General features: G+C 43.3%; 1 protein-coding gene across 2 annotated transcripts; it reads right to left on the reverse strand.

Moving 5' to 3' along the window:
• ARPC1A (actin related protein 2/3 complex subunit 1A) lies at nt 1-15733 on the reverse strand. Of its 2 annotated transcripts, none has more exons than XM_039732420.1 (10): nt 15578-15733; nt 12321-12402; nt 11481-11585; nt 8820-9042; nt 7100-7207; nt 4068-4280; nt 2827-2902; nt 2458-2651; nt 1474-1564; nt 1-387 (listed from the first exon to the last, which is right to left on the reverse strand). In XM_039732420.1, exons 2-10 carry the CDS (start codon nt 12382-12384, stop codon nt 349-351), a joined length of 1113 nt encoding a protein of 370 aa, XP_039588354.1. In that variant the 5' UTR covers nt 12385-12402; nt 15578-15733; the 3' UTR covers nt 1-348. The 2 variants fall into 2 exon arrangements, with proteins under 2 accessions (XP_039588354.1, XP_039588355.1); XM_039732421.1 differs by having other exon boundaries at nt 12321-12425; nt 15578-15727.
• Between the last annotated feature and the right edge of the window lie 2869 nt (nt 15734-18602).

An 18602-nucleotide genomic window follows, 5' to 3' on the forward strand; every position in this document is an offset into this window, starting at 1 on the left:
TCAGTTTTTTTCTTTTTTATTATTATTATTATTTCTAGCAGACAATTTACATAAAATTCCCCTTTTAAGTTAGTGATTCATAACTTCCTGCAATAAACTACTTAAGGAGCAGCTTTGGTAAAAGAATGGAATGAAACAACCAACCAAAAAAAAAAAAAAAAGAACAATCACAGCTGATTTTGAAACCAACACAATTCACCAAATTTAGATTCAAAAGAAAATCTGCCAAGCTGTATTTTCTCAGTGTTTCCAAATATTTCACCTTCCTCCTCCCTTTTCAGGTTTGTGCAGATGTGGGAGCTGCATTCTGTCAAGCAGTTTGTCCTGCTAGATCATGGAAATCCACCTTCACATGATTCGTAGCCCTTGGATGGAGGACTCTAAAGTCTTGAAGGAGAGAAAAAAAAATCTTAATTACAATCTGCTGCCATAGCCTGGGCTAAATAATTCAGTGTAAATGCTAAAAAACAAGCAAAAATCATGAATATTTGAAATTAGACTCAGATATAGAATCCCAGAATGGTTTGGGTTGGAAGGGATCTTAAAGCTCATCTCATTCCAGCCCCTGCCATGGGCACAGCCACCTTCCACTGCCCCAGGGTGCTCCAGGCCCCATCCACCCTGGCCATGGACACTTCCAGGGATCCAGGGGCAGCCACAGCTGCTCTGGGCAACCTGACAGGGAAGAATTTCTTCTTTAAGTAAAGAATTTCTTCCTAATGCAAGAGCTAGAGACCACAACAGTCATTCCTTTCAAACTCAGGCATGTACAGGCCAATGATACAGACCTAAAACTGCACTAAAGCAGCTTAGAGATCACCTCAACTTCTTCTTTGACTCCTCTCCCCACCAGAGCACTCTGGCACCACAGAACACAGACAATCTATTCTTTCCCTAAATCAGTCCCATAGCCCAGTTTTGGGAAGACCAACAGGGACCTCTGTTGGCCAGGCCTGAGCAAAGCAAGCATGGACATTAATATATCCTTTTAGGATTTTCAATATTGTATGTTCCAGCTGTTAGAGACAACTTCTTACTCCTTGGGTAAGTTAATTCTGAGAGGACAGGACCATGTTCTGCAGCAGGGCAGTGAGCAGAGCCCCATGGGATGGGAGAAGGAAGAGGCAGGGGGTTGTGTTGTACAAACTGCTCCAGCCCAACTGAGGCTGAGCCTGGAGAATGAAAGAATTAAGGGGATTCCTACAGGGACGTGAAGTAATTCTACTAAAAAATAAGTCTGTATTAGCACCATCTGCTTAACAAACTGCATCTGCCTTTATGCAGATTCTTGGATCAGTTTTTCTTATGGACTTCACTAATGGTTTCGAATATTCCAGTCTGGATTTCCTGCTGCTACTAAAACCTGGCTTGGGGCTGAGCCCCAGGAGTTGATACTAGAGAATAAAAAAAATTTTTAAAAATCCACCACCCCAGCTAGTTCACATAAACATGGTAGTAAAAGCACATTTTTACCTTAAAATCCCAGATGGTCATTGCTCCATCGATGCCGGTGGTGCAGAATTTCCGACAATCCCGTTTGTCTATCTCATAAATAGACACTTGGCTGCAAACAGAGAGTGAGAGCTCCAACACCCATTCCAGAGAGCCAGAAAACTGGGAAATTTGGGTTGAATTCTACTCCTACTCTTTGGATGGAGACATGACTATACCAGAGCCTACACTAGATTCTTGGTAGAATGCCTCAGAAAAATAAGCCAAGGAAAAGATGCTGAAAGCTCTTTAATGGCTTGGTGAGACAAAAGGTTTCCCTTGAATAAGGAGAAATTGCTCAACATCCCTGGGGATCACATAATTTTTTTTAATGCAAAGATATTTTACCCAATTAACCTGAATGAATCCTTTTGATTAACAGAATTGTGGAATGGTTTGGGGTGGAAGGGACATTAGAACTCATCCAGCCCCACTCCCTGCTATGGGCAGGGACACTTTCCACTATCCCAGGTTGCTCCAACCTGGACTTGAAAGCTTCCAGGGATGGGGCAGCCACAGCTTCTCTGGGCAACCAGGGCCTCCCCACCCTCACAGGGAAGGATTTTTCTGTATGTTTAACCTAAATTTGCCCTCTTTCAGCTTGAAAACAGTGATACATAATAAATAAATACACATTGCAGTAACATCTGAAATGGGAAGCTGGGATGTGAATTTCAGGTGGATTTTGCTGACTGGATTTTGCACAGTGCCACCAGCCTCTTGGGAACTACCCACATATTTGATAAGATAAGCTGTGTCCAAGGTACACAACACATTAACCACGAGCAAACAGCTGTAGCCATGTCAATGATTAACCAACACCCACGTAAATCCCAGAAAAACAGAGCTGCTAGGGAAAGACCACAAGGAATACCAGCTCGCCCTTCTGGTGCAGCAAACCTAAGAGAGAACACTCCCACGCATGGGGGACATTCCCTGGGCTGCTGCTGGCAGCAGGACACTCACGTTATACTGTTTTGGTGCAGTGTCTCCAGGGTGGTGTTGCGGTCTTCCGTGGTGGCTCTTTTGTCCATGTTGCGGAAGCGCTCCATGGCGGAGATGTTGCGCTGGATGCTCTGTTTGGGAATGTCGAGTTTGGAAACGAAGCTCAGCAAGCCACGGTCGTCACAGTTGAAGAGCATTGGGCAGCAGTCGTGGCCCTGCAACCAAAGAGCCATCAGGAAACACCAGCTCAGCACTCCCAGCCTGCCCTTCCAACGTGCAAACACCAGGGCAGAGCTTGTTTAGTGATATTATTAACTGTGCAAGGCATGGGGTTTTCTCCCCCTCCAAAACACGACAAAGCTCTGCAAGGAGGAAACAGCAGACACTTACAGCTGCCACCACGCTGTTCTCGGAGACAAAGGACACGCTCAGGAGTGGGAGGAACTCTGTTTTCAGCTGCGAAACCCTGAGCACAAGGACATTTGTTAGAGGGATTCACTGAAACCTCTCATTTTCGGCTCTAACAAAAAATAGGCACCGTTCCCACGCAAGGATTGTTGGAAAAGTCAAGGTAGCTCGGCTGCCCTGTGGTGACAACAGAAGGTTGTAATTTGTAATAAAAAGTTTCAGCCTAATGCAAGTGTGCTGGAAGATTTATAACAAAGCCAAGTATTCCAGGTGAAAGGCTAACATTACCAAAACTGTGTGTAAACAGGAGCAAGAGTTTAAAGGGAATAACCCCAAAAATATCTGTTTTGATGAATATATTAATTTCATTTGAATACAAAAAACACTTGAAATTTTGATGCTTGACATCTTTGCAGAGGCAAAAAGCCTTGATGTTCATTTAAGTCAACTTCTGCGACTTAATGACAAATAAAGAGAATTCTTAAACACTTCATAATAAATGGCATTCCCAGCCAGGTACTTATACAACTGTACTGATCAGAACCACAATTCAAAATCAATTCCAGAAATGCCTGGATGACCTCAGAGACTTCTGCTATCAAAACATATGGATAATGTCATCCTTCCTGGCTGGAAAGCCAAGGACATTGCAAAGTTATGCAGATCAAAAGGAGAAGCAAAAGGAGCAATTGTTAGTAAAGTATTTTGTTGGACTGGAAGGTATAAGTTGAAACCTTGCATCAGCAGCATCTTAAGGACAGATGTTGAAATTAATATTTCATGAATATTTTCCAGATTCTGGTTAGAGATGTGGTCTTAGTGCTGCAGTGAGCATATTTCTGGATTCTCTTTGAATTGGGAATATTGTCTGGAATATGTTGTATTGCAAATACTGTTTTGGAAAGGAAATATTGTTTCCCTGGTTACTCAGTGGAACTTACCTCTCTTCCTAAATGCCTCTTTTTTGACCCCAAAATAAGTTTGCTATACTCTCACCAAGGAATTCTTACAAAGAATTTAAATTATACACTCTAAAATTCACAGAAACAAACCTTATTTATAGAATATTTATATTTATATAAGCCTCAAAGAGACCTGGAACCTACAGTAAAACAGGCAACAGAGGCGCGAGCTCGCGAGCCCAATATTCCACAGGGAATCATTAAGGTTGGAAAAGACCTTTAGGATCCTCAGGCTCACAAGAGCAGCAAGGGGATACTCACATCATGTTTTTGGAGGCATCAGCCACTGACACGGTGCTGTCATGACTGACCCAGGCCAGGCGGTTGCCGCTGGCGGAGAAGCTCACGCTGTGCACCCACCCTCCGCTGCCTGCGCCCCCAAATTCCGACATCAGCTGCCCAAAAGGCATCTTGGAGCCCCAGGGTGTGCTGGCTGGCTTTTCATCCACTTCCTTAATGTAAGCAGAGAACACCCTGCAAATAAAAAGATATTGGTGTGAACAAAGAGAGAACAAAGCTCCTGGGAGCATGGGGTGTGTTTCGTGTTGGAAGGAGAGAGATGTGTCCTGATTCTCCCAAAATAAAATATTTTGATGTCTTTGAACAAGCCTGGAAGCAGCAGTACAAAGGGTGTAAAGCACACAGGTTTCTCATGAATGCTGTTCTTGTAGCCCTCTCCCTTTTTTCCAGAAGATGGCACAAAAACACACGTCAGTGCACTTTTCCCCATGCCAAGATTTCCCTTTCATCCTTTTGCGGTGCTAACAGCTCTCCAGAGTCAAGCTTTCAGCTAGAGAAAACCCAGGAATGGCACTGTATAATTAGAAGCTAATACAAACACCTACAAAATTACCCACTCTTTAAGAACATTACTGTTTTAGCAGGATTTCAAAGAAAAAAATGTGATGTTCTAATGCCAGCAAAGGAGCTCTGAGCCACCTTCTTCCGGTTCACTATTGCAAAAATGCCTTGAAGACCTGAAATACTGCAATGCTTTCATAGATTTTTTTTCCCCAGCACTACAATTTTTAAGGTATGTTTAAATAGAAAGCCTCCCCCTTTCCTCAAATTCCTTCTGCATGATTCAGACATGCCACAATATGGTGTTCTTGACTGTTACCATGGAATTTAATGGGACGTCACAACCATAGGATTTGAGTCCATTGAACAGGAGGAGCAAGGCAGCTGCACCATGCTACTACCAGAGGGAAAAAAAATCAGTATAAATGAGAAACTATAATCAAATATTCATGGTTACAGTCACACAAACACGAATTATTTTATAGTGAGTTGAGGAAAATGTAGCCTCCCTTTCCCTGTTTTTTATATCTTTTGTATGTGTGGGGTAAGCACTTCCAAAGGTACCTATAGTCAGGTTATTTCAATAAAGCTGCTCATATGGAATGAGAAGGGTTTAACTGCAGCTATATTAGGTACAGATTTTCAGGGAATTAAGTATGGATATATATTTAGCTCTATTAGTTTAAATATAATCTAATGTTAATCCTTTAAAAATCTGAATTTTATAGAGCTACCTAAAAGGATGGTCTCTTAATGTATGGAAGTAGGACAAGATGTTTAAAGCAACAGCCTTTGACACAAGGCAGGAAAATCATACCTAAGCAGGGAAGACCTTGAATTTGACTGTTACTTAAAAACATAAGAAGTCTTCCCCCTTATTAAAGTCTCCCTGTCTTTTAAAACTAAAATCACCTCAACTTGAAGGCCCCAGCCTTCAAAGAATGTTGGGAAATGACTTTCACTCCCTCAGCAAGACCATAAAATCATACTTATGTGCTGCTCCTAGCTACAGATACATACAGATACATATGTATTTCAGATAAATACAAGGGGAGCTCATTTATCTTGGCCAAGCACCAAAACCCTCTGCTGAATACCCAGCAATTTGCAGCCTCCTGCTCTTCATTCATTCCTTCCCCAAAATGTTTCCCACTTAGATGCTTATTACGTGGCAGTGGCTCTGGCAGATCCACTTCATAATTTCCATCAGAACAGGTGCACACTTCAGGTATCTTTTTATTTTTAATATGGAACTGAAAGGAGAACTGGAATTCTAGAGATCTGTACTTGTCATTTACATAAGAGAATAGTTTTTCATGGATTGGGGGAAGAAACAGAATCCTAGAATCCATGAATGGTTTGGGTTGGACACACACACACATTTCAGGTGACCTATGTAAAAATCCTGAGTCCTTTATGAAAACAAATTTAAAAACTTCCACATGTGAAAAGTAGCTGCTTCTGCTTCACATCACCTATTTGTGGCAGGAAGTGAATACATACAGTTTATGTAATTTAAACTGTAAATAAGGCAGAAAAGAGGAGACAACTCTCCTCTCTTTCCCAGCTTCCATGTAACATCTCTCCTTACATGAAAAGGTATCAAAGGATGGGGTTTAGATGTGAGGGTTTCATTCTGAAATAAGGAATGCCATAGTCAGTCCCACCTCCCCCTCCCACTCCTCCTTAGTCATTTTTAGTGCACACTTTGAAGCTTAAAAATTGCCCTATTACATAAAGAATTTAAGAAAAGAAGCTTTCATTATCATTCAAGGTACAAGTGATGAAGTCAATGTGGATTCAAGTCAGGCTCTGCAGACTCCCCATGCAGACTTCCCTGCAGTGACCCCAATCACTCAGCACAGAGCAGTTTGCAGGGCCCATCCCTCACACTCTAATTTCACAATCAGCTGCAAAGTCTCTCCCATCCATCTCTCACACTAATCTGCCTTTAACAGCTATTTTTTTTTTAATGGTCTCCAAAATTCTCTTCTATTGTGTTGAGTTGCAGGTGGATCAATTGTTTGGCTCCCCACAGGCAAAGGGGAGGAAACAAGGAACTCAGAGAAAAAAAGATGGGATAACACCTTTGGAAATGACCAGTTACTCTGAATTTTGGAACTGCACCATTAGGGTATTGCTTTTTGAACTCTTAATTAGCAGTGTTGGTGTTCTATAAGGTAACACCTGCTAATCCAACTTGAGCCTAATGAGCAGTTCTCAGCCCAAATGCTGTGTAATGCTGGCAAGGAACCCAGCAATCCCCCAAATTCAGGTGAGTCCCCAGCAGATCCATGCTGCCTGTGCAAAGCCAGGACACAGCAGCACCAAAGCCAAGGTTTCTCAAGCTGGTGATTTTATTTTGGTACCAACAACAGTACACAATGAGCCACCTTCTACTCTATTACCAAGTGCAAATACCTGATCAACATGCTCAAACTATTGATTTGATCCAGTAACCCACACTGTAGATAAATGTTTTAGTTTCTCACCTGCACTTGAAGTCACAGGATCCTGCAGCCAGCAGGACATTGTTGGGGTGCCAGTCCAGGCTGAGGACAGTGGAACGAATGGGCTTTTTAATGTGTTTGCTCACCCACCTAAAACAAAATCAAACCAAAACAAGACATAAAATTTATATGAACATATTTTACCTGATTCCCACAAATTCATGAAGCATTCCTCAAAAAGATAATTCTCTGTTAATGACTAAACACATCAGTTTTAGAAAAAACTTCATGTCCAAATCTTTTACATTCTCCTGTGCAATCTGTGAACTTTATGGTTAGCTTAATTAAACTTTCAAATATTATGAACAAGCTCATTAAACATGTATCTCCTCAGCTAAGTCCTACTCCCCTTCAAACTGATTTTTATGATGCATTAGATGGAATTCTTTGATGTGAATTTTGCACAGGAATTGCCAGGTCTCTTCCCCCAGTGAAGCACGACTACTTTCATGGATCACCAAGCACAAGTCCTTCTCCAGTCCTTCCAAAGAATTTTATACTCACATCTCTTGCCTATTGACTTTTCTACTGTTTAAAAATACAATAACTATAAAACACAACAAGAAAATGGGGGGACTGCCAATGACCCAACCAGGGCATTCATCTCAATTATCTGCAGTGCAGTGCAAAGTGGTCCTGCTGCTGAATTCATCAATAGTGGCCTAAATATGTCTCAGCAGATTTGGTTTATCTGAACTATTCACAAACCAGTAATGAAATCTATTATCCACTTGATGGCCTTTGGGATGATGGTGCTTTTTCTCTGATTTTACTTCCATCAAGCACAAGTTTTAAGGTTCACAATTTACAAATTATATTTCTTTAGCACATGGAGTCTTGATTCTTTTGCAGACAAGCAAGGCAGAGAAAAAATATTGATAAGTGAATATACTGGAAAGCATAAAAGTCTAAGACAATCTTTAAAATGTATTTTGCAGATGGTGCCATTGTTTTTTCATCTCCACATGGCAGACTGCACACAGAACACCTGTGTTTTTGTGCCTGGTTATGCAACCCAAAGTAAAAGACACCCCACACACTGATTTCAGCTACACATGATACAGCAAATGTAGCTCCAACACGTGCAGCTGCAAAGGGAGAAGACCAGAAGCTTTAAGTTTAGATGCTAAAATGAGAAAAATGTAAATGGTGGAAATATCTTTGTGATATTCCTATGCGAAATCTATAAACTGTGGTAGAAGTACATGACAAAATGCAGAACAGGTCGATGACAAGCTCAAACATCTTCTAATAGATCACCCTGGAGATGTGACAGAATGACAAGAAATGGCCCAAAATAATAGATACAGAAGAAAGACTCTAGTGAAGATTTCTTCATTCATTCTGGCACAAAGAGGGGGAAGAAAATATTTCTCTTTTTTCAACCACAGAGTTGTAGCAATGAAATCTTTACTCTGCAGAAATTCTTGCACTTGCAGAAAAGAAACATATGTTTATGGCAGTCTGGCAGAACACATCCACACTAACTTGCACTGTCTGAAAATAGGCAAAGGCCTTTAGGTGCTACAGCAGAGTGAAGAGAGAATAACATTTATTCCCCAAATGTTAAAGTCCACAGAAGAACTGATGGGGCCATCCCTCAACATTTCCTGAATATTTCAGGAATTAATAAAACTCAGTTACCAGCATTAAACAACACCAGCATTCCCATGCCGACCTTAAAGACACAAAACCAGCTCACCAGTCATTTTCAGACTCAAAGTAGCACACGGATATGAGCCGAGCCCCACTGCCCACAGCAAACTTGTTCTCCAAGGGGGACCACTTGACGAAGGTGGCGGCGCGGTTGATGCGGAGGATGACGAGGGTGGGTTTCCACACGCCGTCCTTCTGGCTCCACACGTAGGCGTTGCGGTCGGCGCCGCACGTCACGATGCGGTCGCTTTTGGGAGCCCAGTCAATGCCTGCCAGTGAAGGGTCACAGGAAGTAATTTTGTCCTTTATATTAAGGGAGAACAGAGATCACCTCACAGCTCTCTGTCACACAATCACAGAATTGTTTGTGGTGGAAAGGGCCTTAAAGATCGTCCAGTTCCAACTCTGTGCCAACGCCCACTCGCTATCCCAGGTTGCTCCAAGCCCCATCCACTTGGGCACTTCCTTGGACACTCCCAGGGATTCAGGGGCAGCCTCAGCTTCTCCAGGCAATCTGAGCCAGGGCCTCACCAACCTCACAGGAAGAATTTTGCCCATATCTAACCTGAATTTCCCCTCTTTCAGTCTGAAGCCATTCCTCCTTGCTGTCACTGCAGTTCCTGACGAACTGATCACTGACACAGTTATTACTGTTATGTCATTCCCTTTCATCTCTTATTCTCCAGGAGCTATTTCAAGCTGTTAAGGATACTTGTTTCTCCCTCTAGCTTTCATCAAAACTGCAGATCCCAAATTCCCAGATCCCAGGGATTTGCTGGCTGGGGAAGCTCCGAGGGCTGGCCAACAGGTGGAGCTCTGCAGACCGGCCAAGGCCTGTCCACCAGCACCCTCCAAACCTCTGACTTGTGCAAGATCCCTCTCAACAGCTGAAACTCAGCAATTCTAAAACTGCACAACCTCTTAACAACATTTTGTGCTTGCTGCCAGACTGCAGCCATGATCTAAAGTTTAGACAACAGGGCTTTTTGGTTAGCTGTTATCAATCTTTATGCACTGACACGATGTTTACATTTTTTCCATGCCTATTTAATCTGTGCCACAAGAAAGGTTTACCAAGAAAAAAATAACAGATTCAAAGAATAAAATAAAACCTTGGATAAAGCTGTCATTGCTTCTTTCCCCTCCCAGGCAATAAAGAATGTTCCCAACTGGAAAATCTTATGGGAACATTATTTTTCATCTTTTCTCTAGCATCCTTTGGGATGCAGTCCTCAACTCTCCTGCCACAAATTATGTATCAGTGGTTTTTCCTTACTACATTCAGTATTAAAAACATCTCTTAAACTCACAAACTGAAAGTGGGATAAAAGCTGTGGAAACAATTTGTACTAATGCTACTATATTATATTGTTTAATTCAAAATAGGTTTATGCTTAAAAAGTGAAGAGCTTGGTAGCCTGAAGCTACAGTTACAGGAGTTCTAGCACTGCCTTTGAAAGAGGGACCATCCTGTCTCTCTTTCCTCCTCCTGCCCACCACATCCTCTCACCAGCCCTGGTGCTGTTCTGACTTAGGCCAAGTTCAGATTTTCAGCTTAGCAGAAACCAAGCTCTTCCTGTGAGTGAGCAGAGGCAGCTCCCCACAAACCTGAGCCACGAGAGGACCTTGTCCCCTGTGATCAGGAGCTGCAGTGGCAGCAGCTGACTCACTCCTGTCAGGGGTTACAAGCAGTTTGATCAGTGGCTCTCCTGTGTGTAACCACAGCTTAACTCCTCTCTTTACAACCACCACAGTGTTTGGCATCCCAAAGGTGCACACTGTGCAGGAAAGCAGGGAGAGCTCTTCTCCCAAGTCATGAATATTGGGCTTCTAACACTAACAGGTACAAGTAGAATGTCTTAATGGGGACACACCTAATTTGTAAATGCAGCCTAAGTGACTCTTCACAAAGAAGCAGAGATAGTTGCACTCTTTGACAGCAAGAATTGGAAAAATTGAATAAAGTTCCTGCAAAATGCTGTTGGACTGACACTTTTGCCCATTAGTGAGCTGAGAAGAGAATTTGCTGCTTTGGGCATGTGCTTGTATTAATTATTTTCATTTCCTTAAGAGATAAAGCCATTTAAAAAATATCACTATGAAAAAAACCCAAAACCAACCCAGTAATATAAAAGACTGCCACAGAATAATCACATTTTTTAAAATAACACCTTGTGACTCAGTGTGGCAGCTCTTCTTAACTTGCATTGTGGATGTACAGAGCCTGCAATAAATGTGCTCACTGATGGTCTAAGTCTAGGACTGACCACTTCATATGTTTATACACTGTTTAAAAAAGGGTATTTATTGTTGTTGGAAACCACAAAGCAATTCTACAGTCCTATACTGGATGAAATTTTAGTACTAGCACTTGAAAGAGAACAGCATGCATCACTGTGACACAAGCAGATTACTTCAGCAGACTGAAAATGTGTTCTCATTATGTCATTAGGGATGAAAAATAAGCCATAGATAAGAAAAAATGGCTCAGTAACTCCACTGAAATGTCTGGAAATGAGATAGGGCTTTTCTTCCTAACATTCACTGCATGCAGTTCAGAAAACTGCTGCAAGGCTCTGCCTAAGTGGGAATGCCAAGCTATAAAAAGATCTATTTACTCCACACTTGCAGATCTCCTGTTCAGAATCTCAACTGGGGAAAACAGGAGGGGTTGGAAAAATTCATGTGTGGCTCAGCACAATCTCACCTGTAATGTGTCCATTGTGTTCCTTCAGCTCGTGAGCCTTCACCCACTGGTTCCCACTCTTCTTGTAGATGTGCACTTCATGGTTATTAGGGCTAATGGCAATCTCTTGAAAGAAGAAATAAAACAATCCAATTGTACAGAAGGCTTTTTAATAGTAAATGCTATATTTGGAAAGACTTTTCTCATCTAAAATCTCTATTTACAAATTTGAGAGCATTACATGGGCTTTGTAAATGAAGGGCCAAAATCCCTGGAAAATCTCCAATAATTATAAAAAAAAGAATCATGGAATGGTTTGGGTTGGAAGGCATCTTTAAGATCTTGCAGTTCCAACCTCCTGCCATGGACAGGGACACCTTCCACTATCCCAAGGTGCTCCAAGCACCATCCAACCTGGCCTTGGGCACTTCCAGGCACAGCTTCTCTGGGAATCATTGGGAAGAACTTCTTCCCAAAATCCCACCTAACCCTGCTCTCTGGCAGTTTGATATTGGTACACATTCCATGGCCATGAGTACTCTGCACAGGAAGACAACACATTTGGAACACAACAATCCACATTATATAGAAAACCTGGCCAAGAGGCAAAGCTTTGTGGAACACCAGGAAGACTCAATTACCTCCTATGCCAGAGTTCAAACAACAGGCTTAGAAAAGCTCAGGTTTGGAAGACTTGTGCTTTTTGGATCAGAAGTAGAACATTTAACATGTAGGACTGTGTATCTGATCACACCTTCCATAAACATGACCCAGAACATCACAAGATTAAAAACTGACAGCAGAAAGAAAACAGCAATTGAAAAAAAGATCAATTAAAAATGAAAATGAACTATTACTTACGAGTACGGTCTCTGTTCCAGGCATGGCAGGTGATTGGCTCCAGCAGGAACTGATGCAGAGACATTCCGAGTTAAAGAGGTTCCTATGTTGCAAAAAGTGAAAAGGCTGAAAGGCGTAAAATTCAAAACAAAGCGCTTCAAAATGAGAGAATTAATAAAACCAAGTTGATCTTATTTCTTTCAGCATTTACCAAGCATCTTTCAGTGCAGTGTTACAATTTATTTACAGATCATGACTTAAAGACGATAAGGCTGCTCAAGAGCTGCCTGTGTCACACCCCCAGACACTTTCAGCAGGGTGATGGATTTGCATTGTCCTGCTTACATTAGCTAACTGCAGCTGCCCTAAAAGCCAGACACACCTGCTTCTTTGGGTATCCTCACAGACAAGAGAGCAGGTCCTCAAGGAATCTAATAAACCTATTAATTGTACTATGGAAATAGAACAATTAAAAAAATAAATATCTAGGACAAAGGTCAGTGAACTGATTCTAAAGCCTGACCTGCATCCAGGCTCACAGGAAGCACTACAACAAAATCTTTTTTTCAGGAAATCAAACTGATGTGTAACTGTGATCTGCTGATATATTATTTCATAAAACCATTTATATGCATTCTAGGGAAAAATTACTATGATTAGTAATTAACTAATTAGTAATTTCTCCAAATTAATTCCAGCACTGAACTATTTGATAATCAGGCTTTTGCTCCATGAAACTCAAACACTAAAGCTGAATCATTACACTTTGTGAGTATTTTGTTTAAAAAAGGCTAAATACCTACTTTTTTCTTTTCACTGATGGTTGTTACAAGAGGCAGTGCTGAAAATCTGTAATTGGAGGCACATCCACCCACAAACACAAAGTTGTTTAAAATGTTTTTATTATGTTATCTTCCATCCATTTATGCTGGTTTGGTTAACACAGGACATGGAATAGCATATTTTTGAAATGAAAATATTTTAGACATTAAAGTATTTTAGATACCAAAATATTTTAGGTATTAATATTTGGTATTCTATGTTCTGTATTAACCAGAGCAGTGTAAATGGATGGAAGGTAACACCATAAAAACACAAGGTCACCTGTAATAATGAAAATGTGCACAGTTCAACACATCCAGCTTGGACTTGTCAATTCCTTTGGTATATTCCACTAATTTTCACAGCAATTTATCACTGCCTGATGGATCAAAGCATTTTTACCCCCACATATCCCTCTTAAAAGAACTATCTCCGTGATGTCATTCCAAGAGATCCACACCCATCACAGCCTGGAATTACAACATACCCAAGTATGGCCATGTTAGCAGAGGGTGGAGACTTCAGGACAAGGTAGGAATTTGGAAGCAAACAGGAAATGAATGGCAATCCAACAGAAACTTGGGAGTGAAAGAAGGATGAGTCTGTTCTTAGGGAGCCCCAGGAATTACTATCACACCATCAGTTTAACAAATACCTTGAAAGTGCTGGATCTTGGAGCAGAGGTGAGACAGTATTTCACCAACGCAAGTAGCTGGAGAGACTTTTTATTTTATTCAAGGAAATCGAGCACTGTTATTCTAAAAATATGCAAATTATGGGTGCACTTCAAATGTACTTGAAATACAACTCTTACCAATACGAGCTTTTAGTCCAGCTCATAATTATAGCCAGCATGATTTTCACAGTTCTTATAATAATCACATTCCACCAATCAAATGACATATTAAATACACACAGTCCTAGGCAAAATAATTAATTTTTTTTTGTTAATGTGCAAATGTTGATATATCTGGTTTACCTCTGCCCTTGGCCATCCATCATCTGAGATTCCACGTGTGGAAGCAAAACACAACTGCAAAGTGCTTTTTCCAGGATCTTGCTTTAGCTCCTGCCAACATTCAGTAGCAGCACATTTCCATATACAGGAAAAGTTCAAGAGCTGTTCCACCACCAAGGAATGCTCAGCCTTTGCTACTCTTTCCGAAATAAAATGTAAAAATATCCAGTCTCCTCTCCCCAAGGAATGCAGCTATTTTGAAACACTTTCTAACACAACTGGAGTATTTTATTCACAGATTGGCATTACATATAAAATATGGTCCCACCCTAACTCCTAATTCAGGTATTTTCACTCAGCTGCTCCCAAAGGTGTACAGTCCATTCCTTCCCATTGACTGAATTACTTGAGCTCCATAACTGGTTACAAGAGACTTTTTTCCATTTTGGTTTGGTTACAAACCCATAAAACACAACAGTGATGATCACCTCAAAAAGCAGTGCTATTTCTGTCTCCTGATAGATACACTGCTATGTTCTTTGGGAAGATAACACTTTAAGAAGTTTTCCAGTTATATTTATTCCTTACTAATACACAGACAAAATCCAGCTCATATTTCACCAGAGAAAATGCTGCTGGCTTTATAATTCTTGATAACCTCAATGCCTTCCTGTCATCCAAACTCAGAATCTCACATGGGGAAGATACTGGTATGACTTTTTAACCAAGTACTTAATGCAGCTCTCCCTGAGTTTTATTTCAAATGGAAAGCAACTGACTTTGAGTTTCAATAAAATGTTTTAAAATTGAGGGGGAAAAATGGGGAAATCTTGCAGCTTTGTAGAGCAGTTCTTTCAGTACAAGGCCTGAAAGGATCGAGGCTGGGATGTACAGCACTCAGCTGCTGTCACCTCTTCTGGGGTGAGAAATATGTGGTGAACGGTACCTGCCCATTCCTGGACAAGCAGCCAGCCAGGGCTCACAAGTGCAGACAGAACGTGTGCGTGTGACAGCGAGAAAGGGATCTTTTGAATCCTTTCCCACCCTCGGAGCACCTACACCACTCCCAAACACCTGGAAGCCAAGCACCTGCGGGGAAGGACAGCCTCCCAGCACTGTCACAGCCTCCCAGCACTGTCACTCCCTCCCGAGGCGCTCAGCGCGGATCTCCCGGGGGGATGGCTCATCCCGGGCACCTCCTGGCACAAGGCACCGCCGGCAGGATAAAGCCGCCGGGATGGGCACGGATTGTAAACCGGGCCCTGCCAGCACAGGGCACGGCGGGGAATACGGGGGGCACAGCGGGGGAAACGTGAGGCACCTCCTCAGGCTCGCCTCTCCCCGGCCCTCAGGGCGGGCGGCGCGCACCGCCTCGCCCTCAGCGCGGCGCCCCCAGCCCCTCGGGGCAGCGATGCTGCGGCGCCTCCCCCCCGCGCTCCCCTCAGCCCGGCGGGCCCGCAGGCTCCCGCCGCCCATCGCTGCCGCGGCCGGGACTCACCTGAGGCGGCGGCGGCGGAGCGGGACTCGCGGACTCTGGGCAGTCAACGCGACTCCGCTCCGGCGGCGGGAGAGGCCGAGCGGGCCCGGCTCTGACACGGGCGGCAGGAAACGCGCTCGGCGCCTGCGCCGCCGCCCGCCCCACACAAAGGGCGGAGCGGCGCCTGCGCGGCCGCTCAGGGCGGGGCGGCCGGGCCGGGGAGCGGCAAGGTGAGGGCAGGAATTTACGGTCGTGAAATGCGGTTGGCAGTGCCCGCCCGCCATTGTGTGCCCCAAGTCACTTCAGACAAGCGGCTCTTAAAGGCCTCCGGGGGTGGTGAGTCCACCACTAAGCGGGGTAAGCTGTTCCAATGTCTGACCACCCAAACAGTTAAAAAAAAAAAATAAAAAAAAATTATAACATCTAACTTGACTCTCCAGTGACTCAACGTGAGGCCATTTCCTTCAGTTCTGTCACTGCAGGCACGGTAGAAGAGGCTCGATCCCTCCTCAGTACACTCTCCTTTCAGATCTGCTGCTGTAGTCAGCCTGGAGGACAAGGGAAGAAAACAAAAATAAAATAAAAAAAGAAGGTATTTCCCCCTTTCCAGTTGTTTCTCTGAGGAGAAAAAAACCAAAGGTGTGGTTATTAATTGTTCCCAGTAGATGACTCCCAAAATACAGAGGTGCCACAATGCTGGACACGTACATGGGATTGGGGTCCCAAACAGCAGCACTCATAACCCACCCTACAGGACACAGCACAGAGAATCTACTGGTATAGTCACCCATATGATGGAGATAAAATGCCACAACTATGACAGCAAATAAATCCACACTGAGTCTCCGTGAGACTAACCAAACCCAGTTCCCTCAGCCATGGCTTTTAAGGGTTTCTAGAACTTTCATGAGCCTTTTGCCCTCCTCTGGACACACTCCAGCACCTCAGTGTCCAAAACTGAACTCATCACTCAAGGTGTGGTGTCACCAATGCTGAGTACAGGGGGACAATCTCTGCGCTGGTCCTGCTGGCCACCCTGTCCCTGGTACAGGGAAAGATGTCATTGCAGGGGACAGGGCTGCTCTGGGGCCACGCTGGGAGAGCTGGGGTGCTGTTCAGCCTGGAGAACAGAAGATCCATTGAAATCTTAGAGCCCCTTCCAGGACCTAAAAGAGCTCCAAGAGAGCTGGGGAGGGACTTTGGACAAGGGATGGAGGGATACGACATGGAATGGCTTCAAACTGAAAGAGGGCGAGATTAGATGGAATATTGGGGAGAAATTCTTCCCTGTGAGGGTGGGGAGGCCTTGGCACACATTCCCAGAGAAGCTGTGGCTGCCCCTGGATCCCTGGAAGTGTCCAAGGCCAGGTTGGACGGGGCTTGGAGCAGCTTGGGACAGTGGAAGGTGTCCCTGCCCATGGCAGAGGGGTGGAACTGGATGAGCTTTAAGGTCCCTTCCAACCAAAACCATTCCATGATTCTATGATTGAGGACTGGAATATCAAAATATGTTCATGAGCAATAATTTGCCCTACTCTTAATCCCCTTGAGGAATTGCCTTCTCTTTGGAGTCTCATGGTTTGTCTCCTTCAAACTTGTGAGACTTTGTGAAGTACAGCAACAATGAACAAAAAAGTCTGGGGGAATGGGGAGAGATAAATGAGTCCCAGATATCCTGAGGAGCAATAGAGTAGTGAGTTTAATTTCAAGTCTGAGAGAAAATAAACAATTTATAAGCATCTCAAAGGAAAAAAGAAGGTGAATGCTGGCCAGTATGGCTTTGTCAGGAATGAATTGAGCCAATCTAATTTCCTCTTCTGGCAGCATAACAAGGATTGCAGATAAGGGCAAAGCAATGTATGTCATATATCTTGATTTTAAGTAGGGTTTCTGACACTGGCTTGCAGGATATTCTAATAATAAACTGGGAAACCAGTCTAGATGATACTGCTCTAAAGGAGTTGCAAAACTGGTTGAGGGAAGAAGTACTTAATATCAGTGCTTGTACAGGGAATTACCTGTGCATTACTCATCTGTGATGCAATAATGCAATTACTGCATCTGAAGCTGAGATCAGGTTCAGAATAAACACAGTGGCAGAACCAGGGTTCAAAACGGGAGCTCTGTGGTAGAAATGGGATGTGGTTGAGCAGCAGGGGCACTGCTGTTCACTCCAGCACCATCAGCCTCAGATTTACCCCTCTGGGAATGGGGCAGCTGAGCTGCAGGGAAGGGTGCAGGGGCTGCTGAGGGTCAGAAGCTGAATAGCAACAAAAAGTTTCTTTTTGCAGATGTGGTCAACACCACACAGCCTCATGTGGGTAAAAATATCTGAGTAACACACACAAAGGAATCCTGCTCTGCTGAGCTGCATTAGAAGAGCACTAAGAGTCCTGTGCACCAGAGAAATGTGGGTGATTTGGGGAAAAAGTGGCAATAATGATCAGGGTCTTGGAACACATGACTTGAGCTGAGCCTGTTGAGAGGACAGAAAACTGAGGAAAGATGTGCATGGTCTTGGAATAGATGAAAGGCTGCTGCTCTGAAGAAAGGAACAATTTGTTCTCTTATGTCCACACAGAAGTTGTAAACTGAGATATCAACGAGGCAGATCTGGGTAAAAAATTCCCAGTATCTGCTTTGAAGTAGTGAAGCCCTGTGTTAGGAACTGATCTGACAGGAGGGAGGTCTGCTCTGAGAAGTTTTTAAGAATGGATCCGAAATATTTGTCAGGATGGCAGAAGTGCAGTACAAGGTTCTGTATTCAGGAAGATGAGAGTGGATGGCCTCTGCCAGTGGTCCTGTGGCTCTGTGGCTGCAAGATGTGTAATCAGTGCAGCCCTTAGTGGTTTTACAATAAAGCTGCCTCTGCTGCAGGGATTAAAGACAAGCAACTAGGCCGAGCAGAGTTACATAACAGCAACAAAATCAACAAAATTACATTTTAAGTACGGTTTTATGTTTACAAAATAACTTCCACCAGATGGAGGGGGAGCATCTAAATGAGGGGCTCTGCAGAGAGGTTTTAAGCATTAAAAGCTAAGAC

Source organism: Passer montanus, unplaced genomic scaffold (genome assembly GCF_014805655.1).
Source record: "Passer montanus isolate IOZ18808 unplaced genomic scaffold, ASM1480565v1 scaffold8, whole genome shotgun sequence".
NCBI lineage: Eukaryota > Metazoa > Chordata > Aves > Passeriformes > Passeridae > Passer > Passer montanus.